At 45.8% G+C, this 24,589-nt stretch overlaps 1 protein-coding gene across 8 annotated transcripts in view; it reads right to left on the bottom strand.

Annotated features, from left to right (window-relative positions):
- Nucleotides 1-24,589, bottom strand: part of LOC144167946 (uncharacterized) — a 42,050-nt gene that overhangs the window by 9,275 nt on the left and 8,186 nt on the right. For 6 of the 8 annotated variants that reach the window (XM_077697076.1, XM_077697072.1, XM_077697067.1 and 3 more), the window contains 2 exons: nucleotides 18,411-18,725; nucleotides 17,186-17,825 (listed from right to left, as the gene is read on the bottom strand). The exons of 1 other annotated variant lie outside the window; for it this stretch is intronic. In XM_077697076.1, the coding sequence (XP_077553202.1) occupies nucleotides 17,253-17,825; nucleotides 18,411-18,590 (753 nt within the window). In that variant the 5' untranslated portion in view covers nucleotides 18,591-18,725 and the 3' untranslated portion in view covers nucleotides 17,186-17,252. Of the gene's footprint in view, nucleotides 1-17,185; nucleotides 17,826-18,410; nucleotides 18,726-24,589 lie in introns of those variants that run through there. One more of the 8 variants, XM_077697094.1, reaches the window with a different exon arrangement.

Below are 24,589 nucleotides of genomic sequence, written 5' to 3'. Positions count from 1 at the left end.
CTACTGCGCGCGCTGAAAATATAGCGGCTAGCGGTCGCTTGTGTTTCAGTCACTGCGTTGCTCCTTCCTTCCTTGGTCGACGCTCGTGCCCACGTTTACTCGTGTCTGCTACTACAGCATCACGGAAGGAGCGATGGAAGCAACACTGCCTTCAATCAGTACTGAGGCCCCAATGCTCTGCGTTTACTCGTGTTCCCCTCGCGGGAAGGCGCGGGAATTTTTTTCTGCCTCTTGCCTCGCAGGCTTATGGCCGAGTGGGTCAGAGTCTAAGGTGTATTGTTTTGCAATTAGCAAGTACGAATCCCCATAGCACATTTTTTTAAAGTTGATTTATTTGTTTTCGGGAAATGTTTTCTATGCTGAATTCATCATTTTTGCGCTGCAATGTTCATTGCTACACGAACGAGTTCACAGAACACGTGCAGACTGCAGTGACACGGTGGCGAGAGAGAGAGACTAAACATTTATTGTTTCCTCGTAAAGAATCTTTAGGGTGGCCTCCTCATTCCAGGAGTCCATATGCACCCAGTGCATCATGCCAACCGGAGAGAAGCAAGAGCACGTGCTATCTTAAGGGGGGACGTGGCAAGTAAAACGACTTTTTTATTTATGAACCAAATTGAACCAAATTAGGAGCATTTATGTAGCTAGCCATTCTAACAAAAATACTGAAACCAGAATAAAGACACCTTCTATACTTTTTAAGTTGGAAGACTAATTACCTGAAGCTTGCAATCAGCATAATTAACTAATTAGGCAAGAAGTCAACTAGATTTTTATGTCAGTGTGATTCTAAATGTCTATTCTGTGAAAGGAAGCTATTAGATTATTGCATTACATCCTTTAAGCATAAAGAAAGAACAAGAAAAATTTCACCTTCCTTTCAAAATCAGAAATAGTGTCATGCCAAAAAGAAAGTGAATCTTCTTTCTTTTTGGATACCTAAAGGAAATAAATCAATAATCAAATAGCTTCCTTGCACAGAATGGACCTTCCTGGTAATGCTGACATAAAAATCTTGTTGAGTTCTTGCCCAATTAGTTAATTAATCTTGCGACAGCTCTGTGAAGGTAATTAGTCTGGTAACTCAAAAAGTATAGAAGATATTTTAAAACTGATTTAAGTTTTGTTGTCAGGTTAGTTAACTATATAAAATCTCCTAATTTGGCTAAATTTGGTCCATAATTAACAAAAATAGTTTTACTTGCCACGTCCCCCCCTTAAGGGAAGACATGGCTCTTAAAACAATTTTTTAATTTTTAAGTAAACTGTGAAACTTGTTGGTCTTGCTGCTTTTTTCCACTGATTTCAAATACGGCATTACTTTTTATACTCAAGTGAGTCAATTAGTTACCAAGATAACAAGAGATAATTAGCCATTTTTGGAGGACAGTGTTGGTCATAAAACTGTAATCTTTATATTTTCCAATAGTACTATGAACCCTGGTCAGCGCAATAAGGGAATCGGTTTTTTGATCCTCCACTTGGAACTAATTTTACAGCTCATTAAACTTCGGTGTTTGAAATGGGCATTCGAAACAGTTCCTTGCCACTGGTGCTACCAAAGTTTAATGAGCTGTAAAATTAGTTTCAAGTGGTGCATCAAAAAACAGATTCTTTTATTGCGCTGACCAGGGTTCACAGCAGGTATTGGAAATTTATAAAGATTTTAGTTTTATGACTAGTAACACTGTTTTGTCTATTGTCCCTCCAAAGATGACTAATTATCTCTAATTATCTTGGGTACTAATTGACTGACTCAAAAAGTAATGCCGCATTTGAAATCAGTGGGGAAAAAAAAACAGCAAGACATACAAGTTTGACAGAGTTTACTTAACAATTAAAGGATGCTGTTTTAAGAGCAGTGCCCCCCTTAACTCTTATTATTACACCTATTCAAATCGATCACCGGTGATCGATTATTTATATTCCTATTTCAACATGTTATAGTCGTTTCTTGTACACCTAATGCGGCCAGTGGGTAGTCTAGGCACTGCAGTTTTAGAATCAGTTTAAATTTTCCCACTCCGGCGAAATTGAGCTTTTTGACGGCATTTTTTGTGAGCTGAGGTGTCTGTGTTTTTGAGGAAGGGGACGTGGCTGCTGCACTTGACAGAAAGAATGCAGATCGTGGTTAGGCTGCATTACCATAATATTTTTTAGATGCGACGCTGAAAGCATCTCTTGTCGGCGGCCCTGTCCTTCCTGCGTGCGTCCATCGTCGTCGGCGTCCGCACTCTCCTCCGCTTATCCGCTTACCCCCTCTCCTCTCCGATAGCGAACACACTCTCGCGAGGGGCATTGGATTGGATTCGATTGGATTGGCTTGGCTTGGATTGTGTTGGATTGTGTTGCGTCATAGCCGCGGCAGACGCACTGGCGCGGGCGCGTGCCCAGGTGAGAGCGAACACTCTCTCTTTCAACATCTGCGGGTGTGCGGCCCAGCGCGCTCTCCCCCCGCCGGTGGGCGGTGCTGCATGCGGTTTCCTCTCCTTCGGGCGCGCTGCGCATATAACTGGTGTGCCGCTCTCAGGCAGCCTTTCGGTCGACGGTTGCTCTCCGCATGCGCTTGAACCCCCCTCAGCATCGCATCACACCAGGGTTCCTGCGAGGGGAGGTGGGTGTAATTTTTTTTTTTCATGAAAAGGCTCCTAGTAAATCAAGTACCAAACAATGTTGTCAGCTTTGTAATCCGACAGCATTCAGAGGTGATAATTACTTGAAAATGACACCGGCTATTCACTAGTGATCTTTGACTCGGAGAAAGGAGAGCTTTATTTTGCCAAAGCCTATTTTTGATGATCCCCCGCATGTCTAGCAACTGTGCCTGGCATTTTCAGCCAGTTTCCAGCAGTGTTGGTTTCATTTTTGCGTCGCGAAATTCATATTTCGCGCTACTACGCAGTTACCCAACTACAAGCTCATTTGCAATGGCGCCTCCGTTGCCCGCTACTGTTCCTTGAAACAAGCATGCCGCTCGTGCTTCCACTTTATCTACGCCTTACTTCTGCGATAACAGCTTCCGCTGAAAATTAAAAGATAACTACAAGTCATCGGGTATCAGTTCAGACGAGGAGAACGCTTTCAATTGCCCTTGAACACCGCCAGCTGTTCACCGGCCAGTTTCAGTTTCATAAAACCTTTTCTTTCCTCCATGGCTCAAGTCATGGCGGGACTCGGCTTCACAAATGTGACGTCAGGGCCTCTCCTAACCTTTTCTTTCCTCCATGCATACAACGGTATTTCAGAAAGTATAGTATCGCTACTTAGTAGAACTGTCTATTCTGACGAAGTCTCCAACAGCCTTGTATTTGTTTCTTTTCGAAATTGTTAGGTGGCGCTGTAATGTAGTAGGCTCGTAGTGCTGAACTCGCTTCATAGCACAATGGTGGCTTGGTGAAAGCTTGCTGGGCATGATTCCAGCGCATCGTACCTTATTCCTGCAAGCAGGGCTACCATAGCGAGTTAGAACATGATAATAAACCGCAAATTAAAGTTCTGACTGTTAAGTGATCATCACAACATCAACAAGCATAGTGGCTAGTTTTCAACTCCAAGCAGATTTTTTCGCATCGCTTGCTTAACATCAATATTGTGCTGGTCATATCACTCACAAGGTGTTTTTACATCACGTGGAGGCTAATCAGGGCCTTTAAAAATGTCAAACCACCAGATTTCTTCTAGACAACCATACAAAATAGCAAATTTGAAATAATGGTTGGGCTTCACCACAGGGCACGGGCAGCACGCGGGTTAACATTTTCTTTTATATCTGACCAATTGCACAGCGCAACTCAATTTTTTTTCTAGGACGGGTTTTTTAAATGTTTACCTATAAAATGTATATTTTAAACTTTTTCTACTACTGATGGTTTATTATACACAACTTTTATTTATTTTCTTCAACACCTAGACAAAAATTTCGAATTTGATAATTTTTTTTCGCAATCATTATTTAGGAAAACATCAAAACTGGTGTCGTTGGAAAGCGTGTGGAATCATCTGCATTTTATGTCACTGCGATGTGTGCCCAACCAATATGTATAGCACAGAAAAAATGTTTTGTTAGACCCCTCAAAATTGGTCAATTTCCCACCGTAACAAAAGATTTAAAGCAGAATGGAAGCCATCCTGCCATGGCATATACGGACGCGGCCCTCTATCTCGGAAGGCGGGCCTCAGTAGCGACAGTTGTAGGCCAAGAGCACCACCCCAGCACTGGACTCAGCCAACCCTTACTCGCCAACGAAGAGGGCGAGTAGCACCTTGGCACATACCCAAACTCAAGTTGAGACCATATTTACAGACTCTTAATGGGCCTGTCGCAACTTTTCCTGTGGCCGTATACACAAAACTGCACTTAAAATACTGCAACAGAAGCCACAAGCAAGACCCGTCAAGATAATCTGGGCGCCTGTGCACATTGGAGTCTCAGGGAACGAATTGCCCATCTCACAGCTCGAGAATTGACCGGCCAAGCACCTGAAGATGAAGACCTGTGTCCGGTTCCTCTAGTCTCGCATCATGAGATTACCGTGCACTATCCACTACAGAAACAAATGTACGCCCCACCGGACAAACAACTACCCAAGGGCCACGATAGAATACTTCGTGCCCTGAAAACTAATACTTACCCCCACCCAAGCAGAAACCACTACATAGCCCCCACCCTGTATCCCAGTTTATGACGGACTGGCAAGTTCTGGTTGCCGTGCTGTTGCCATAAGCACCGACTGCTTGCGGGCACAGTCCTCAATCAGCAAACCCTTAGCAAGGTGTGAACACGCCTCTTACGATAGGGGCACGAGCCAGGCAAGCTCCAAAGACGGGGTGAAAGCACATCACATTTGAGTGTCTCCGGTGACGTGGAGAGCGTTCATTCACTGCATACACCTCAGCTAGTGATTGCTACTATTCCAAGCCGTGCTGGTAGGCTTATCTGACACATTTTACAGCCGACAACACGGCAGAAGTGCAGCATGCCGATTACAGATATCGAGAATGCCCAGCCAACGACCACGTCGGATGCCAAGCATGTTATTTCACAGAACCGAAACTAAAAGTGGTTTGAATTCTAACCTTGGACATCGTCCAATCCCTTAGCACCTTGTATGGACGTCACTGCTTTAGTTGGTGTGGCCGCCACAGACCACGAATGGTAGTTTTTCTTCTTTCGAGCTTTATAAAATAAATATTGCCTCATCGACCAGATAAGCGATGAAAAGTGTGTTTATGCAATTGAGGGATGCAGAGGGATGCAGCAAGAGAGATGCAAGCAAGAGGGATGCAGAGCTTTGACCGGTGCTATCTTCTAGCACATTATTGGAAACATGCACACGTTGCTTCTGTCAAACATTACGCTACGATGATGCTAATGTTGAAGTGGAATTTCAGTTGCATAAGAAAAATACCTGGTTGAATGGAACATACACGCATGCATGAAACGATACAGGTAGAATAATAACATAGTTGCATTAACACCCCACACTTCATTTTTTTTACACACTCAAATGAAAGGAGCATCTTTTTAGGGTTACACACTGACCTCCAATGCTTTTTTTTCCAGTAGCAATCTGCGCAAGCTTGCTGCTTGGGGAGCAGCTATGCTTCCTAGGGCTGCACGTTTTCATTTCCTCTTTTTGGACAGTTTGCAGCGAGTTAATACGTTCACACAAAAAAGGCTTTCATAGGAAAGAGGCAAAAATGTTTGAGGCTGGCCACGCTGTAAGCACTTGGCTACCAGGGAGGGCGCAACAAAATGCAAAAAAAGTGAAGAAAACGGGGCGCTTCGGCCACTGCAGATCAGTCACGCGAGTGTGCGCTTGCTATACTCGGGAACAAGTTAAGAACGGCAATAGCTCACGTACAGTATCACTTCGCCTAAGCGGCGGACCCGGATGTCAACGGGCGCGCGTATTTTGAAAGGAGACTGCTATGAATGCGTGGTATCGTCTGCCTTTCCTCACGTAGTTTGTTTGTCGTCACTGCAGTGGTTTATAAGCAATATAAATCCAAAAAATAACTAAAATGGCTCTTGCGGCGTTCGAAGTATTCCCAGCAATGCACTAGTACTTGCGCCGCGCGGAGTAACATCCGGCTGCGGTGACGAGGCACAATGGGAACTTCCGTTGCCGTTCTTAAGTTGTAACCGGGTATACTGTGAAATTCATGTGGAAGGCACAGGTGACGGGTGGGTACGGGAGGGATTGCAGGACGAGAAAGTTTCGTGCCCGAGTTCGCCAAAAGCCAAACATTTTTGGGGGCGTGACTTACTGCCAGTTTAGGTTCGCCGTGGCGGCCGCTAGGAAGACTGGTACTGGAAAAAGGTTCATTTCCATTGGTCTCACTTGAGGGCATATATGTTGAATTACTGTTACTCTACACCGCAGTAAAAATATAAATAGCGTGTGCCTGTCTTGTGGTCAGTGCATGCTGTGTTTGTACTGCTGGTGTACAAAACCGGATTGTTAAAAAGAAGAGAAAAGACAGGCCTAGTGCAGCAGGTCAAGCTGCAGAAGGATCCGTGCAATGACAGACCACAATGCTACATTACATTTGCACCAAAAGGACACGCCGACTTCACAGAGAAAGGAGCACAGAACTCTCGGTACCTGGGTGAGATGCATACATGGTTTTCAACCGCTGCCCCTTGGTGAGTACATTGATTTTATCAGAAAACAAGCCCAAAAATTGCACTATGTCCTTAACAGGCATCTTCTGATGTGTACACACACCCCAGCTATCAACAGCTGCAAAGCTGCAAAGTCTCCAATGACTCGTTGTGGGCATGGCAGTCTTCGACACACTTCTCAAGCTCAGTCTGGTTGGTCAGTTTCGCTTCCAGATCCCCCACTCGGAATTTCAGCACTTGGCTTTCTTCTTTGAGGGGAACAGAGGTCTTCCCTTTTGGCTCTACCACACGTACAATGAGGTTTACAGTGTCATCGTGTGTGTACAGCAGCTCTTTTACATCCGACAGCTCCTGGCTTGGGTCCAGTGGCTTTTGGTTTGTGCCCGACAGATCTTTCTTCGCACCCAACTGCTTCATGCCTGACAGCTCTCCTCTTGTGTTCGACAAAACAGACACTGGCCACGATGGCTGTTCATTCTCAATACAGTACTCCTCTGCCTTGAGCCTTGCATCCCCTTCACCTGTCTAACGGGCTTCTCGGAGGGAGCGTAAAGTGTCTCCTGCAGTCATGAAGGACCAGTGCAGAAACTGCTTTTCAAGATCCATCCTCACAATCACCTCACGAAGAATGGACACCGCATGCTTCAAAGCATCAATTTGTTGCAACTCCTCAGTGAGCTCAGACTTGTCAGCATCTTTGGTGACTGCTCCTCCCTCTTCAAGACTCCACGGCTTAGGATTAGTTGAAAACGCGTTGGCACATCACCGGCCAATGTCTTCACCGAAGACCCAAATCAGGGCTCGTGCAGGATTCAGGGACAAGAATTCAAGGATATTTAAGGTCTTTCAAGGCCCTACCAAGGCATTTTCAAGGGTGCAGGGGAGCACGTGTATTAACGTTTCACAACTGTTTTCACACGCTAAATGTTTGTTTCTTTATATCTCAAAACATGACCACAAAAAAAATCTCTCTGGAACAGCTCCACCCTTTGGAAGTGGTCAAGTTTACCCCACCCACAGTAATACTGAGGCAGCTTTAAAATCCATGCAATCTTGAACTTTTTCTAGCTCTGCAAATGCTCTTAAAACAAAGTCTCGGATAGCGAGGAACATAACTCAATACCCCCTCCTGCCATTCTCATCTGCTGAATTTCTGTGTTTATTAGAATTGGGGGGAGGGGGGGAATTGACGACTCTACTGGCTCTGCCCACCCATACACCTGTGAAAATAAAATATTCCACTAAAGCTTGGGAGTTAGATGCCCTGTGTTCTCACATTCAGAGTTTTGCTTATCTGTGCTCATTTTTATTTCACCCTGGAGTGTCAGCACCATTTTTCAAAATGTAGTGGGGCATAGCTATGGCGAGGCACAGCAATGGGAAGATGTGTAAAATGAATAACAGGATGAGGCAATGCACAAAACAGCATAAAAAATTGGAAGGGGCCATGTGCTAATTTATACCTCGTCTGATGCAGGGATTTCGTTCTGTATGAGCCAATCAGCACGCCAGCCCTAGTAGCACAAATTGTTGCTGCAACGTTTCTGCCGTGTTGCCAATGTTGCGTAACGTTACGCAACGTTACACAACGTGGTGACAATGTTGCCGAATGTGGGCCAACGATGGACACATTTAGCAACATTCACGCAACGTTTACAAACAACGTATAGGCAACGTTGCCCGTATGCACGTTTTTCACGTTGGAGCAATGTTGCCAAATGTGGGCCAACATTGGACACATTCAACAACATTCACGCAACGTTTACAAACAACCGATTGGCAACGTTGCCCTTATGCACCTTTTTTCACGTTGCAGAAATGTTGGCAAATGTGGGCTAACATTGGACGCAATTCAACAACATTCACGCAACGTTTACAAACAACAGATGGGCATGCGTTGCCCATATGCACGTTTTTTCACGTTGCAGAAATGTTGACAAATGTGGGCCAACGTTGGACGAATTCAACAACATTCACGCAACGTTTACAAACAACGCACAGGCAACGTCGCCGACAGGCACGTTTTCTTGCGTTGCAGCAATGTTGTCAAATGTGGGCCAATGTTGGATACATTCATGCAACGTTTAAAAACAATGCATGGGCAACGTTGCCCTTTACACGCTTTTTTCGCGTTGCAGCAATGTTGCCAAATGTTGGCAAATGTCATATTTATGATGTTAAACGATTGTATGGGAAGTTACATAAGCTGCCTAAAAATTCAAATGATCCCGTACAGCAGACTTGAATGTTTGCGATGTAGTACACGTAACGTCGGGATACGGTAATTTCGGGAGTGTGGTTAAATGTGATCCACGGTTTCTACATATTTAGCAATGCTCACGAAAAACCCAGAAATAACATTGCCTGTGTGAATGTTTATCTAGGCTGCCGAAATATTGAGGAATGTTGAATATACAGCAGCTTTCCATTTATTTATTTGTGAAACACCACACTAACCCAAGTTTTGGAGGAATTATGTCGCCTATAAAAGTTCAAATGGTTATGCAGAACGGACGCCTTAGCCGCAGTTCACTGTACCATCGCCTCCTGTACTTTACTACACCTTAGCTGCGTATAATACGGCACTTACACACGTGCCGCACGACGCACGCACATAAATGAAATCCCCATCGTCAGCCTGCCCACTGCAGGACGGGGGCCTCTCCCAATACAGGAGGTTTTCACCGAATGCTACACCAAAGGGGCCAATCTTGTTCTCGTGAATGGATGCCGTTTTCTTAGGCATCGCCTATCTGATTTAGCCTCTCTGATATCCGCTAATGATATACCACAGGACCAGGCAGCACCCCAGACCGAGGAATATAACAGAACAAAGGCCGGCACCTGCACTTGATTTGAAGTTATTCAGAGGCAGACAGCAGGGCACCCTAAATCAATGCGTGATCATTTAGAGACACAGCTCTCAAAAAACTGCAGAATGCATGTGGAGGAGTGCCACGCTGAGCTTATAGATTCCCCCATAAAATCTAAAAGGGACCGCGAATGTTTAAACGTTTCCGAAAACGGCAGAAACGCGTGGTGCCGGTTCGATAGATGGCGCAGCCAAACTCGGCGGCAGATCCGTTTATTTTAGTCCCTCATTTGTTGAGTGATCACACATTACTACTTTAGAGTGGATACAGCCTAGAATAAAATATTACCGCCATTCCGCGCTTCGCGCATCCTGTGTTTCGTTTAAGCCAGGTGCTGCGCCGTTTTAAGACGGTCATTTTTTCAAGATGGCCGCCCGCTGTCCCATAAATGAAATTCGTTTTTACTTCATTTCTTTTAGTAAGTGGGTAAATCTCATCGCCGTTCTTGGTGTTAATGAAAATATACCACAAATATGGGACCTTCAATTGAAAATTTAGAGCGAACAAACGATTGTTTTGTTCAGGAAAAACTTGCAAAAACGCGCATTTATTGCTGTATCATTCTGTATAACTAAAATACCCAAAGTGGCTTCGTTTATGTTGCAGAACAGAATTTGACATATCAGGCAGGCAAATTCCCGATCATATCCGATACTCTTTCTAGCCTCACTAAGCTATCGGTGTCGTACATGAGCTCGCGTCATCCGCAATGATCGTGTTGGCAGCGGCATTTCTTTGTGTCGGGCGCATGGGCCCGTGCCGATTTCGTCCACGTGGGAGAAATCGAACCTAACCGCCGCGGTGGCTCAGTGGCTAAGGCGTTGCGCTGCTGAGCACGAGGTCGCGGGTTCGATTCCCGGCCGTGGCGGCTGCTTTTCTGATGGAGGCGAAAAGCAAAACGCCCGTGTGTATGAGATTTCGGCGCACGTTAAAGATCCCCAGGTGGTCAAAATTAATCCGGAGCCCTCCACTACAGCGCGCCTCATCACCTGCGTTGCGCCGGCGCGTTGAACCCTACAATCAAAATCAATTAGAAATCGAACCTCTGTTAGCCACGCAGGCGTAATTATTATAACCATTGTATAAATTACTTCCTATAAATATAAATGTCCGTATTCCACCTGTTTCCTTTTAGTTTTACGGAACAGCAAGCTCAGTTAATCGTTGAAGTGCGTTATCTGTTTTCAGCAATAAACAATAATGAGAAGTTTGCATTCCCCCTCGCCCCCTACTTGTTGCTTACTCCTGCTCCATTTATATGTCCCACTTGAACTTCAGCCTTCGTGATGTCGCTCAAAAACAGTCACTTTCAAGAGCAATCATGAATTCTCTACACGTCGTGCTAGTCTCACTTTCCTTATGGAGTTGCTGAACAAACTTTTTTTGCGGTGAGGTGCCCGCAATAATTTGAAGATATGACTCAACAACGAGACACCTTATTTCTATACCCGTTTTTTTTTTATTTTATTTTTTTCACTCACTTTTCCTAAAGTTACATACGCGTACGACGTATACACGCAAACATTTCTTGGCGGCGTGCATCTGACACACGAGTTTCTTGAGGACAGACTGGACTTACAATAACTGTAAGCGGTCGCTTTTGTTGGCTATCGACGCGTTTCCGTGAAGTCCAGTCCCCGTGAAATTTGTGAACGTGTACAATGAAGCGTTGCTGCGCCACACCTAGATGAAAGCCAATCAAATTATATAGGTGCGACAGTCCCGTGCTCTGAAAAATCGCTACCTCCAGTGTAAATCAACTTAGATCCGTGTAAATGTCACCCAAATAATAGCGTGTTTTAAGCATGCTGTACGAAACCAACTTCACCATTCTGCGAATACGCTCTTGGAACATCCTTGCGGTATACCAGTCGGGTCTCAACGGTTCACACCAGCCCCTGCAGGCGTGTCGCTCATGCAATTGGTATGCCGATTGTCTCATCTTATAGTGTGAATTAGTTATTTTAGGAACCCACCACGGTGGCTGCAGTGTTGTGCTGCTGAGCCCAAGAATTGAGCCCAAGGACGTGGGTTCGATTCCAGGCCGTGGCATCCGATTTTTGTGTGTGTGTGTGGAGGTGAGAAGCAAAAATGCTTGCGAGTTCGAGATTTCGGCGCACGTTAATTAGATCCCCAGGTGGTCAAAATTAATCCGGAGCCCTCTACTACGGCGCGCCTCATCGCCTGTGTAGCGTCGACACGTGAAACCTCATAATCAGTCAAACCAGATATTTTATGGCATGTTTAACACATTGAGCAAAACACAGCTGCTGAGCACCAATAAAGCCGCGCGCAGCTTTCACCCTTGACTGTGGGTTGTCACGCATGGCCAGCTATCGGGCTGTTTTCGTGAGTCTTTCACAAATGCCAGTCGGGTGCGTTTTTGTCCATGTGTATAAAACTGACCGAATACACAGCGCCTGCTAATTAACCCAACGCTCGCATGAAACGGGCAGCGCAGCATTCCGACTTCAATGCATGCGTGAAGCACGAATGAGAACTTGGGTTGCATTGCTTTGTGTTATTTTGCACTTATTATTTGCTGCATAAATAAATAAACTGGAATTACAACAAGAAAATAACTTTTTATGCCGTCTTCAAATAGTATGGAGTTTACTCTGCTCCGACTTGGCGTTCTTATAGCCGCTCACTTCACCATGTACATGCCGAAATTTAACGCGGCCTCTTTAGAATGCATGTTCTTTTGGGGAACGTGCACCATATGGAAAGACAAACTGACCGGTTATACGCCGTGTCTTTCATTCAACGTGTCGGCCGTATCTTTAAGAAGTTCGTGCAGATACGCGTACACCTTAAAGGAGCCATGAAGAGAAAATGCAACTTGGTTTAATTTGAAAGAACTAGGATTCGGTATCTCACTCAGCTCCATTCCAGCCGCAAAAGTTGTTTTTTAATGAAAAAAATGCAAGAAGTATTGAAAAACTTTCAAATTTCGCGCCACAGTGACGTCTTATGAGCAGAGTGACGTCATATGAGCCAGCACTAAAAACAATTTTCAGTGCGTTAACCGCACGTTAGCATTCAAGTGATGCGGTCAAATGGAACTAGAGGCCCCATTACAGACGTCCAGTCATGTGTCGTCGCGACAGGTCAGTTAGGCGGCCGTTAATCGCACAAACAATGTTCCGTGACGTCATAGACAAGTTGCGGGAAATTGGCTAGGGAGTCGCCACTGCTTCACACGTTTTCTTTAATATCTCCGTTATTTTTTCAAAGATTGCGATGATATTGGTATCATTGTTATCGGGACTAAGCAGTCTTTCTAATAAAACCAACTTGTATGTTGTCTTCATGGCTCCTTTAACACAGCTTTTTGTTTCCTAACTGCCTGAAAACAGCACCCAGAAATGGCTTCCCAGCTTTCCTTTCCTATTGTTGAAACACTGCGCGCCTTTCTTAGGTAGTAGATTACGGTTGTATTGTAAAGAGGTAATCGTGAATCGACAAGGGAAACTTCCAGTGCCATTTTGCTAAGTTTTCACAAGCGTCTCGCACTGTTAACTTTCTCTCTTAAAGAAGTACTGACACCAAATTTTTACTTCATGTTTTGATGGTTAGGTGTAATAGGTGTAATATTTGGTATACGTTGCCGTGAAGGGGTATTCTAGCGATTGCGCGATTGAAATGGTGACACTTCGGAAGCCTATTTAGGACCCCTTACATGCATGGCCGGGTTGTTTTTATGTTGTCACCTGTATATCCTTAGACAAAAATAATCTAGATAGAAGGCTCAAACATTTCCTTGTTGCTGGATCCTCATAATTGTTTGAAAAAATTAATTTACTGGAGAAATTTTATATGCACGCTATATAAACTGGGAGTGGAGTGACGTGGGAGTGCGAGCCATACATGTTGCCAGCTAATTACAATCGTATGTTTTCCCATCATATTGCCGCCGTAATTACAGTTGATTCATGAAATGGATTCAAACCCAAAGTTCATGTTCTTTAAATTGCCCCCTTCTTGTGACATTTAGTCACTTTTATAGCCCCTCTGATCAGCGAACGTTCAAACTAGTCCACAGCCTGCAGCCTTGTTTGAAATAAACAACATGAATTGGGCTGTTTTATACCTCGAGCGCCAAAGTCAGAGCACCATCATACGGTAACATATATGAAACAATAAAACAAAACAAAGACCTAACCCTGGTCTGACACCCATTTTCCAGCTGATACTGCCTGTACGAAAGCTCACTGGCCTATTTCAAGGACTTTTCTCATTATACAAACGAACCTTCCTAGTAACCTGATAACTAACTTCCCCATTTTTGCTTTTGTTCCCTTCCAATAGCATTGCACACACTATCTTCAGATTCTTCCTGGTGTAATTTTTATTTGTAAGAGGTTCCAAATGCATCGAACACTTGTCGCATTCTGCTTGGCGTGAAACGAAATACAGGGCACCAGGCGTTTTCAGAAAAAGGTGGGGCGCTGGGAGCTGGCACGCTGTCTCGCGCATTCCTTTCTTCCTACATGCCTTATTTTTTGTTTTCGTCGCCGCCCCGTCCCTTCTAGAGTGTGTCGCAAAGGAAGTTTTAGCAGCCGAGCGCGATGTTGGGGAGGGCCAAAAAAAAAAATAAAAAGGTCCTTGGCCAATGTCCTACCCTCCTCTCACACGCGCACACGTGCGCGCCCCTCGCAGAGCGGTCCCCTTCTGCTCCTCTGCGCCTGGCAGCCGTAGCTGGGGCGGCGTTGGGTTGGGGAGAGTGAACGAAAAGCGCGCACTTTTGCAGAAACGAGCAGCCATCCTGACAATCAAACGGAATGGAGAAGGAACCATGTCATACGAAATTTTGTTGTGTGGCCGCATGTTACGGCGAATATTTGTGGGCCAGAAAGCCCATAGCAACCAACCAGTGAAGGTAAGCGCTCGATTTTCTGAGCTCGCGTCGTTCTTTCGAATGCAGTTTACTTCGTAAAAGAGCGGGAACAAGACTGCCCTCCCGTTTCTAGCTTCTAAGCATCATTCTTGCTTTTGCGAATGCGTACGGTTGTAAAACGTGGAACATGTATTCAGCGCTTAAATTTCATGGAAAGGGTATAATGCGAAATTAGGTGGGCGCTCAGAGGTAGATTTTTTGTTATGATGCTGAAATAGAGTGTAGGTTCTGCAAGAACCTTGATACGTAGGATTGGCTTTTAATTTACTTCTTGCCGCAGCTGCTCACGCACTCGAAAAATATAACTAATAAATTTAACTTTGTTATGTTTAATTTCACGCGAGTTTCAGTGGCATGGTGTTCCAGAACACAATTTGGCGTTGCAGTTAAGCCATGTGTTATCAGCTGCTTATGCTAACCATCTTGTGATGTAAAACAACGCCTGACGTCTTGCAAAGTTTGTGAATACTAGTACAAACTTTCCATGTGAAAAGCTGGTCTACGTCAAGAAAATGGCATACGCAAAAAAAATAAAACAGCTCAATGCCAGTTTTAAGCACATTTTTCGAGAGCAAAAGGTAAAATTAGGCAACCAAGAAAATACGTGGTTGTAATTTCGTCTAGTTGTGTAATGCTTCCATTCTTGACAATTGCCTGTTTCCAATTTTTGTTCGTTGCGTTTTTATGTTTATGGGCACTGAGGCAATTATTGACCTCTTTCAACTAATATTGCCGACGTACCGCGTCGTCATCAGTTGGTCGGCTTCTCTTGCTAATTGAAAATCCTCTTGCAAGCTGTCTAAAGACTTTTCACTTAATTACTCAATGAGCTGCAAAGAAAGATGTAATGTATTTTATATAATTAAGTAGTTTTGTCCTTTTGTGTTTTCCAGGGATGCTTGATAAACCCACTCATGCGATGTGCGTGTCATAAAGTTGACACAGGCATTAGAAAAAGTCAAGCAAGTCAAAGTGGAAAGTGAAGAGGCCTGTTTTGCTATATTCATAAAGGTAAGATTTTCTCCATTAGCTAAAATTTGCTTTACTTCAGTTTTCTGCACCACTTCTATACACTCTGTTTTGTTTTCAAAAATGCCTTAAGATTTACCAGCACCACAAAATTGACACAGGAATAAGCTCATCTCGCAGCAAACGTCATCCAAAGTGCAGGTGAGCTTCTGAGCACCCTATGTGATGCCCTTTTGTTTGTTTTCCAGGAATGGCTGTCAAATCTCATTTGAACTGCCGGTACAAGAAAATCAATGAGGCCATATTGTATACCAAAAGTCCTGGTGTTCTGAGAGGTGAGATATTGTCTATGCTGTAACAACTTTGCAACTTCTTCTAAGCTACAGCGTTTGTTCATTTCGCAGAAGCGCCGCAGTAACAACCCTATGTTACTGGGTTCATGCATGGCCAAGTATGTCATCAAATTGACCTGTCAAGGCAGAAGAACAAGCAAGCCCCGGAGGAGGAAAACGAAGACATCGGTTGAAACAGTGTACTTGCGACATTCAAGACTTTAACAGAATACGTATTCGGCTCGATTGTTAATGGTAAAATAAAACGCACATGTCCTTTCATTTAAGTGTCAGTGTTGTTACTATTTACGCTAGCTGCGTGTTCCTTGCTTTAAAATTCCGCCATTTCCTATTATTTTGCCGGAATGCCTTAATTGTATGTGTGTTGGTCAGTGTAGGGATCAAATGTATGAATATACAGGTCTAAAATGCTGGTTTATACCTTTCAGGAGTTTATGCGGACGAAGTTTGAACTGCTCGCTTATCATGCAGTCAACAATCGTCTCTAGGAAAAAGTTAACTTCTAATATTTTCATCTTGTTATTGTTGCATGTATATTAGATTCATGTAACTGTAAGTTACCTGAACATTGCTGCAATATTATTGCTTTGTAAGAGAAACATTGCTTGAAAGTCATATCAACAGTGCGCTGATGTGGCCCTCGTGGTGAAAAAACGTATCTGTAAAGTCGCGGTAACGTTGTACGAAGCATCGCTTGAACATTAAAGCGACGTTTTCTAAATGTTACCCGCACGTTGGAAAAATATAGCTGGAAAGTTATCGCAAAATTGTAGCAATGTTATTGCAACTTCATAAAAACATTGCTTGAACGTTCAAGAAACGTTCTTTGTATGTTAAAAGTGTAAATCTAAAGTTTCTGCAATATTGTAGCAATGTTATCACAACGTCTGAATGATACAGAGATATGCTTAAATGTGGTGTGCACATTGCGAAAATGTAGGTGAAAAGTTGTTGCAACGTCACCAGAAAACGTCTTACAAATGTTGTTCAAATGTGTCCTGCACGTGGCAGGAAGGTTGCTACAAGAGTGGAGCAACGTTGGCGAACGTCAGAAACAACGTTATCCAAACATTAGAACAACACCCTTCAAATATTGCCCCCATGTTGGAGCAATGCTAATATCATGTTGATGCAATGTTTCTGGGAAACATGGCACTAACGTTAAAAAAAAGCGGACATTAGCCACATTTTGGCAACGTTAAGGGGAAACGTTGCAGAAATGTTCGGGCAACATTCTGTGCTACCAGGGAGTGCTCCCAAGCTCACTTTAAATTGTAAAAAGCATGTTTTGGATGGGGAGCGTGCAGGGCCACACTGATATAAGCCACGAAAACCCGGTCACGTAATCGGGTCTCCTCTCTGTTGCCCCAAAAAATCAAGGGTTTTCAAGGAGAAGGAAGAAATTGCAGGCTTTCAAGCCCCTTGAAAACTCAATTTTCAATTTCAAAGGTTTTCAAGGTTTTCAAGGACCTGTACGAACCCTGCAGATGTAACGGTGCCCTTTTCCGCAGCCGTGACCACGAGTTTCATTTTGAGTCATCAAGGCTTTTTTGGTACACAGACTGCGTGCTCATCCCATCCTCAACACTGACATCATGGTGTTCTTTATCAAGCTTGGCAGTGTCCCTACCACTTGTAATCGTAGTGATCTTGATTGGAAGACAATCACTGCACGTGGCTTGACCTCCACCTTTTTCTTCAAGCTTGTCTGATCTCTCCCTTGCCTCCAGCGCATGAATTTCCAGTTTGCCTGTCTCTGCAGCCTTGTCTTTGATGCATCCCTCAAGCATTCCACTCTCACTGGCTACACTTGGACTTTGTTCATGTTCTGAGCAGCAGTTCTCGTGATGCTCTTTGTAAGGCTGAGCGGCTTGAGACAACTGCTGTTTGAGTCTCGGCTGAAGCTTGCCAGCCAAGGCGTTGTGCCCCAGCAGCTTACTCTGGAGCTTGGTGATCTCAAGGCTCTGCTGGGCGCAGTCCTGAGTGAGCCGAGACACTTCCGCATCCAGCCGGGCCCTTATCTCCTCTAGCTGCGTGATGGTGGCCTCGAAAGCACTACTTTCCATTTCATGCTTGGCCACCTTTTCTTCAAGCTCACCCTGGAAAAAAGAATCGAGAAGTGCTTGGGGCATAGATGAAAGGTCAAGCAAGCAAAGCAGACAAGAAGCAAAAGCTTAATGGTTGCAAACCAACCACGCCAATGAGCTGTGTACCGCTGCCGGCAAGTAGGAGAAAGATCTTGAAAGAGGTGTCCAGATTCCACATGCAGTTGATTGTAGAGATACTCCCACTTTTTTCATCCCTGGCTGCTGCAAAACTGTAACCTGGGGCGAAGAAGGTGTGATAGCTGTTTGCTCACCCACACAGAGGCTGAGAATTTCATGGAAACTGCAGCCGAAATAACGCTTACTGACTAGATCCCAAATTACCAATGACCCAACCTTGGGTGCACGGAGGCCTCTTCGTTGTCAAAGCGGGAGCACATTTTTCAAGCTACACCCTGCACACACTGTCCTCAAACGAGAAGGAAGTTCAGGCCACCATTCCTCAAGGGGGTGGCATATCCACTCCAGGAGTTATTGACCATTTCAGGCCCTCATAGATCCCTGCGGAAGACACCAAAAGGGCTGACACCACACCCTACAGGAGAGAATGCGTGCAAGGTCCAAACAATGTGCCCTGACCCTTAGGTGGGAGTTGTCCTCTTCCAGCTCCGCCAGGCGCACCTTCTGGAAGCAGGTGGTGGCCCGGCACTCTGTTGGAGTGAGTGGGGTCTGCTGACTGTTCAGGAAGATCACCCAGCTCTCCTTTTGGCTGGCGCAGAACTCCCGGATGGATTCCAGTTCTTCAGCCTGGTCGGCCATGGCACAGGTCAGAAACGCCCGCGCCTCCTCCAACGCACACAGCTGTGCCTGGAGCTCCAGGCCGTGTAACAGGGCCTAAGCCAGCCTCCCTTGCAGACCCTGGCGCTCTGACTCCCACTCACTCAGCTGCTGATTCTGGTGGAGGGAAAGAACACAAGGCACATGAGTTAGGGCGATGGGCTGATGTATCTTCGATCAGTGAAGCACACCAGACTGATCATTCAGTCGGCTGTTTGTTCAGACGAAGGGGAAATGCAGCACATGCACAAGAGTTCTGCAATCAGCCCAGTGTCAAGTCTGTGAACTCAGCCTTTGGGTAGCCCTCACTTCCAGGTGAACACCTGAGGGAATAACCAGAGTCAACATGTGTTTCCTTGCACTCAAGAATGTGTTTCATTCTAATTAGAAATTTAGTAAGAAAACTGGAAGGGCAAGGAACGGGGTCACAAGCCTGTAACGCAATAGCACTAGCTTTTCCCCCTTCTTGATTACACAGCCACAGAATAAAGTTTGCAATGAAACTTCGTGCAAACCAATCTCTAAACGTCTTCATCACACAATCTCGACCTCCTTTTACCATTATAACTTGCTCTACTGGTAGCAGTTTGTAAAAAAGAACTTCTTTGCTCGTAATTTCTCTTAGGCCACAAGATCACTACTTTCACACCCACAATGAGACTTCACTACATTGCTTTCACATATGTCAGCACTGGGTAAAACTACTTAGTCACAGTACTACAAGAGTCCTTCAATGCTTTTCTGGTCATAAAATTCCCGCCCAAGTTTCGTTTGGGGACAAAGGCTACCGCGAGGGGCACCCCCACAGATCGGAAGGCATTGGGTGGGCACCACTGCTCCGTGCGTGCAACCGCGCGCAGCAGAAACTGCACCCACCCTTGGCGGCACTTTTTTGAGAGAAACGCGTTGTTGGTAATTATACCCTCAATTGTTGCTACAAGACGAAGCCGACAGGAAAGTCTTATAATTGCAGCCCTTACGGAATCCGTATCAGGCAGAACACATGCTCAAAACTGTCGACTGCTGTCTGGGTTTGAGTCTGAGAAATTTTAGAGTCCCCAGGAGTGGCAGACTTCAGGTAAAGTTGGGTTCCGAGATGATCTAAATTCTTTCTTGTCCTTTGACAGCGCTCCTCGTAGCCCTCCCCAGCTGCAACTCTCAACCTTGAAAATCAATTTCACAGCATGGCCATCGAACCTCTGGAAACTGCGCTGTTCGCTTCAAGGGAAAATTCACACGCGTTGAAAACCTAAATAGCTTGGCCGTGGTGCTCCGTGCTTGCATGCCATGCTTGCATGCAGGCGCCGATGTTCATTTTCTTTCATCTTGCAATGAGATGGATGTATTGAGTGACATTCTAATTCTTGACACTCCTAGGACTGAAGCCCATGCGAAAAGCAGGGAAGACATACACCGACGTGGTAGGAAAGAAACAGTGTGCACGGGTGGATAGTTAATTTCTAGCTTCCTTCGGACTCAACTTCTTCAATGTTTTCCTTTAACGGATTCTGGAATGCAGTGTGGTGTCACAGTGCGCTTTCTCAAAACGCTGAAAGCCTTGGCATTATTGAACACTATAACACGAAGATTACTCTCGCGAGTGCCTCCAAGTTCTGATGGAAACAAGTTGGTTGTTGAATTCATGTTTGGAATGGGAATGGCAGTTAGAGTATTTTTTCCTAATTTTCGGCATTGTACTACATCACTCGTTACGCGTGCACTCACAGTTGGGCTCCTAATATTACTAATATCTTTTAAGCTGCTAAAAAAAAGCTTTAGTTTCTGCGAGAAAATTGAAACTGGCACCGCCATCGGTGAAGCTATCTCCCTATCTAGCAATTTTTAGGCCAACATTAGAGTACGCTAGCATCATCTAGGATCCGTATCAGAAAGCAATAATTCATAAGCTTGAAAAAGTGCAAAAAAAGGTGGCTCGGTTTATATTATCACGTTACTCGGGCACTGACTACACCTGAAATATGCTCGAAATCCTCTACTTGCCAACCCTAGCTGATCTTTTACTGAACTTTTTATTTTCACCCACCCAGAATGCCTTCAACATTACAACTACCCAACCCCTCATTCAAAGACAAGGCAGAGACTTCCGAGGTACAAACAGCTGCGCTTAGAGAACCATCAACCATTATGCATATTCCTTTTTCCACGCACAATACATCACCGGCACGCATTACCAGAACCTGTCGTCTAATCTCGAATCGTTTGGGAATTTCAGCACGGCATTCAGGCAGTCCCAAGTAAAAATCAACCACAAGTTTTTAATAGTTCGAATGCATGGTCGCGTACATGTGGGTGCAGCTTGTCATAACATTTGTATCTCTAGCCTGAATAAAATTGACAGTTGGGCTACTTGGTTTTGATTCATTGTAAGTAGCGCTAGATACGGGACACAGAAGAGAAGACACACACGACAGCGCTATACACGACGACACACACACGACAGCGCCGTCGTGTGTGTCTTCTCTTCTGTGTCCCATATCTAGCGCTACTTACGATGTATCTCTAGCCTGCATTCGACTGCATTGTTTGCGCATTATTTGTGTGCATAGCTTTTGAACAAATTTAGGCAGTCCGCGGCATCTTAGCCTTCAACCCAGCGTACCGCCTAATTGTGGTCGTAGCGCCAAATCCTCCCCTGGCGAGCCTGGGCGGGCAAAAGTGAGTTGTAATTGCCATAGCAACGTCACCGCCATCTTGAGCTTGGGGGCGTACTAATTGTCATGGCAACACAGCGAGGAGGCGCAAAATGGGAGGGGGGGGGGGGGGGGGGGGGGGGGGGGGGCTGATGCTTTTTTCCCCCCGCTTCGTCCCGCCGCTCCGCTGCCGGCCCCGCTAGCCCCGCGCCGCCCGCTAGGCCTCGCCGAGACCGGCGCGCCTCCATGCAGGCGTACGTACGCAGCTGGGACAGTAAAGGCACATTCCCACTGGCGATGCGCCTCGTTGCGCGACGAAAAGCGACGAGCCGGCCGTCGCTTTTCGGCGTTTTGCGACGGCGGAGCCGATCGCTCTCGGTCCGAATTCCCTCGTCGCGCGACGGCCCCGCAAAACCGGTAAGCCAATCATGGCCGCGGAGTAGGCTGACGTAGCCGGAAACGAAACGTTTCTTTACATCCGGTATGCAAACGCTGCGGGCGGGCGGGCGAGGACGAGCCGCCGCCTCCACCGCCGCTGGCTCGCTCGGCCAGGCGCTTGGCCCGCTATCGCTGTACCCGCCGGGTCGAGCCGGCAAGCAACTTCCCGTGTGCATCGGTTCTTTGGTCAGTGGCTTCAGTGTACGCGTGCACTAATCAACGAATAGCGTGGAACTCATCAGTGTGGAGAAGCGTGTATGGATTGTAAAAGCAAGTAATCACCGTATAGAGCTAGGTGGACAGCGAGACGGTAGGTTGACTTGCAGCCTCATCGTTCTATCGGCGACTGGTAAACACGCATAGAGTTCGGTGGCGTCAGAACTTTGCGCCTGTGAAAAGAAGCGACATTTGTGGGCCGTGATGCGGGTGTTGTGGCGTGAAAGCAAGCGTGTGCATTTCTTCAAGCAATATTATGTTGAAAAGAGCCTTCTTGAGTTTGTTATTTTCTGCTCCTCCCGCAACCCGCAAATGTTTTCGGCATTGCTCCAGGTTAGTAGCATGTGTTTTAGTTTGATTTCTACCTGCTTTTGTCGCGTAACATCATTTTCTTTGACTGCGAATGGTTGACGCACCAACGAGGTCGTACAAGTCGGGAAGCAGCTGCGCTGAACGCAGTCGCATCATCGCTCATCGCAAGTGCGAACACCACCTCAAGGCCTCATCGCGCGACGAGACAAATCGCCAGTGGGAATGTGCCTTAAGACGGCAGCAGAAATCGCACTTCAACACTTTATTCATGTTACGAAAATACGACCGAGCACAAATGCAACGTGCCGTGATAAGCACTGATGTTCGACACGGCATTGCATAAGTTGACATCGAACACGGTACACGTAGTTGTACAGCCGGTACAGCTCACGACACCGGCGCTATCGTTCAGATTAAATTCACGCTTTACGAACGAGCGTCTCACCTTTTGCTAACACGAAGCAAAATCACTTCTTGCTGCGCTTCCTCCCTGTGCATGGGGCATATAACCGCTCTTCTGTGGTCTTCAGAACGCTGTCACGATATTTCCGCTATGCTACGACTCGCACGCGAGCCCCGCGGCTTCTCTCGCGCACCGGCGCCGCTGTTGCTCCGGCAGCTGCGACGACCGTTACCCCGCTGTCGCGCATGCGCGCCTAAAGTCGCGCCGGGAAGAGGTAGAGTGGGAAAAACAGCGAGAGAAGGAGGAGTGTTTTGCTTGCCCCGTGCCGCTGCGACTTGGAGCGCGTAAATCAAAGAGGAACTAGCAAAAAGTCACCTCGGACTGATTTAGGCGTGCATGATTATGTCCGTGCTTGTGTGCTTTTTGTGCTTGTATGTTAATACAAGGATTTTGTAACCCCCAGGCCAACAGTAGGAGTAAAGAAAACTCATTCAAAGCAAGCATTTATATTTTCAGATTTTTAATTACATATTCACTTTACATATTATATTAACATAGTTGGCATAGTTACAGGCATATGGTGATGCAGCCTTTTACATAGCGAGGTTATTTCTGGCCCATTAATCCCCAGAAACAAAGGTCGTCGGGGCGATAAAAAAGAGAAGTGTTCGCCAAACAAAAAGGCGGTGGGTTTTACAGTCCAGCTATATGCCTGACTAAAAATCAATCAACACCCCCTCCAGCCCCCCTCCTCAAAGGAAAAAAAAGAGAAGGAGAGGACAATGCCAGAAAAAAAAAAAAAAAAGAAATCTCCACACCAGCTTTCACAGGGCCGGCTTCACCTTCACTTGCTGGGCATTATGAGCGAACCGCTGTTGTTGAAGCCTCATCATTTTTTACAGTAAAAAAATGCCAGACGCACTTAAAAAATTGTGGATCTTATCTGCTATTGTGCCCGAAAAACGCAACGTGCGTCCAAGCGAGGAGTATGCTCTCTCTATATCTGCGCACACATTAACGCTCTATTCACAACACGTTCGCCAAGCTGGTGGGAAAATGTTTCTTTTTACTCATGCGGACGTGCAATAATTAAAAGCTGAATTCGCTAACCTTTTTCGGGGAATGGTTTGCTTCTATCTCGTGCGCAGCTCGGAGTCAGAAGGAGAGCGAAATAGTGACGCTCTTGTCGCCGTTTCCTCTGTTGCCAGATAAGCAGGCAGGAACGCAGTAACAGCATGACTGTCCACATGAAATTTTTCAGTACTCAAAAAATGCCAAGTCCATTTCAGCGGCACATGACAAGTAATGCGAACGGGGCGAGCGTCCGTTCCCTGCCAAACGCCCTCCGACCGCTTCCCCAGCTGCCCTCCAATCAATTCCAGCGCAGCGGTGCAGCCTCCTTGGGCAGCGCACGAAGCTCTCCCATACCGTAACGGCGGAGTTTCACGACCAGAAAAGCACTGAAGGGCTCCAATACTACTAATACCATCACATCTTCTGACATGGCATCACATCTGCCATTGAACATTTGCACTTTTTTACTTATGTTCACTGGTCATTAAGGGTAACAGAGTGGATCCCTAGAGAAGGCAAGCGCTGCAGGGGGCGGCAGAAAGTTAGATGGGCAGATGAGATCAAGAAGTTTGCGGGGATAAATTGGTCACAGTTGGCACAGGACCGAGGTAATTGGAGAATAATGGGAGAGGCCTTTGCCCTGCAGTGGGCGTAGATAGGCCGGTGATGATGATGACTTATGTTCATATTTTTTGCACATCTTTATAGTTTGGGTGGCCATCGCCTCACAACCTTACGATATACGAAAAGAGAAATCGGTCACCACAAAGCCCCGTGAGGATGCACCCCAGAGAGTCCGTGCCAGTGGAGATTCAACAAGCAATAAGGAAATAATAGAGGGAGCAGCAGCCAGCCAGCTTGCCTCCTCCTGGAACTGTGCATTGTGT

The sequence above is a fragment of the Haemaphysalis longicornis genome, unplaced genomic scaffold (genome assembly GCF_048455015.1).
Source record: "Haemaphysalis longicornis isolate Haplotype H1 unplaced genomic scaffold, Haemaphysalis longicornis Haplotype H1 scaffold_1, whole genome shotgun sequence".
Classification (NCBI taxonomy): domain Eukaryota; kingdom Metazoa; phylum Arthropoda; class Arachnida; order Ixodida; family Ixodidae; genus Haemaphysalis; species Haemaphysalis longicornis.
This window is presented reverse-complemented; position numbering and strand designations above follow the sequence as displayed.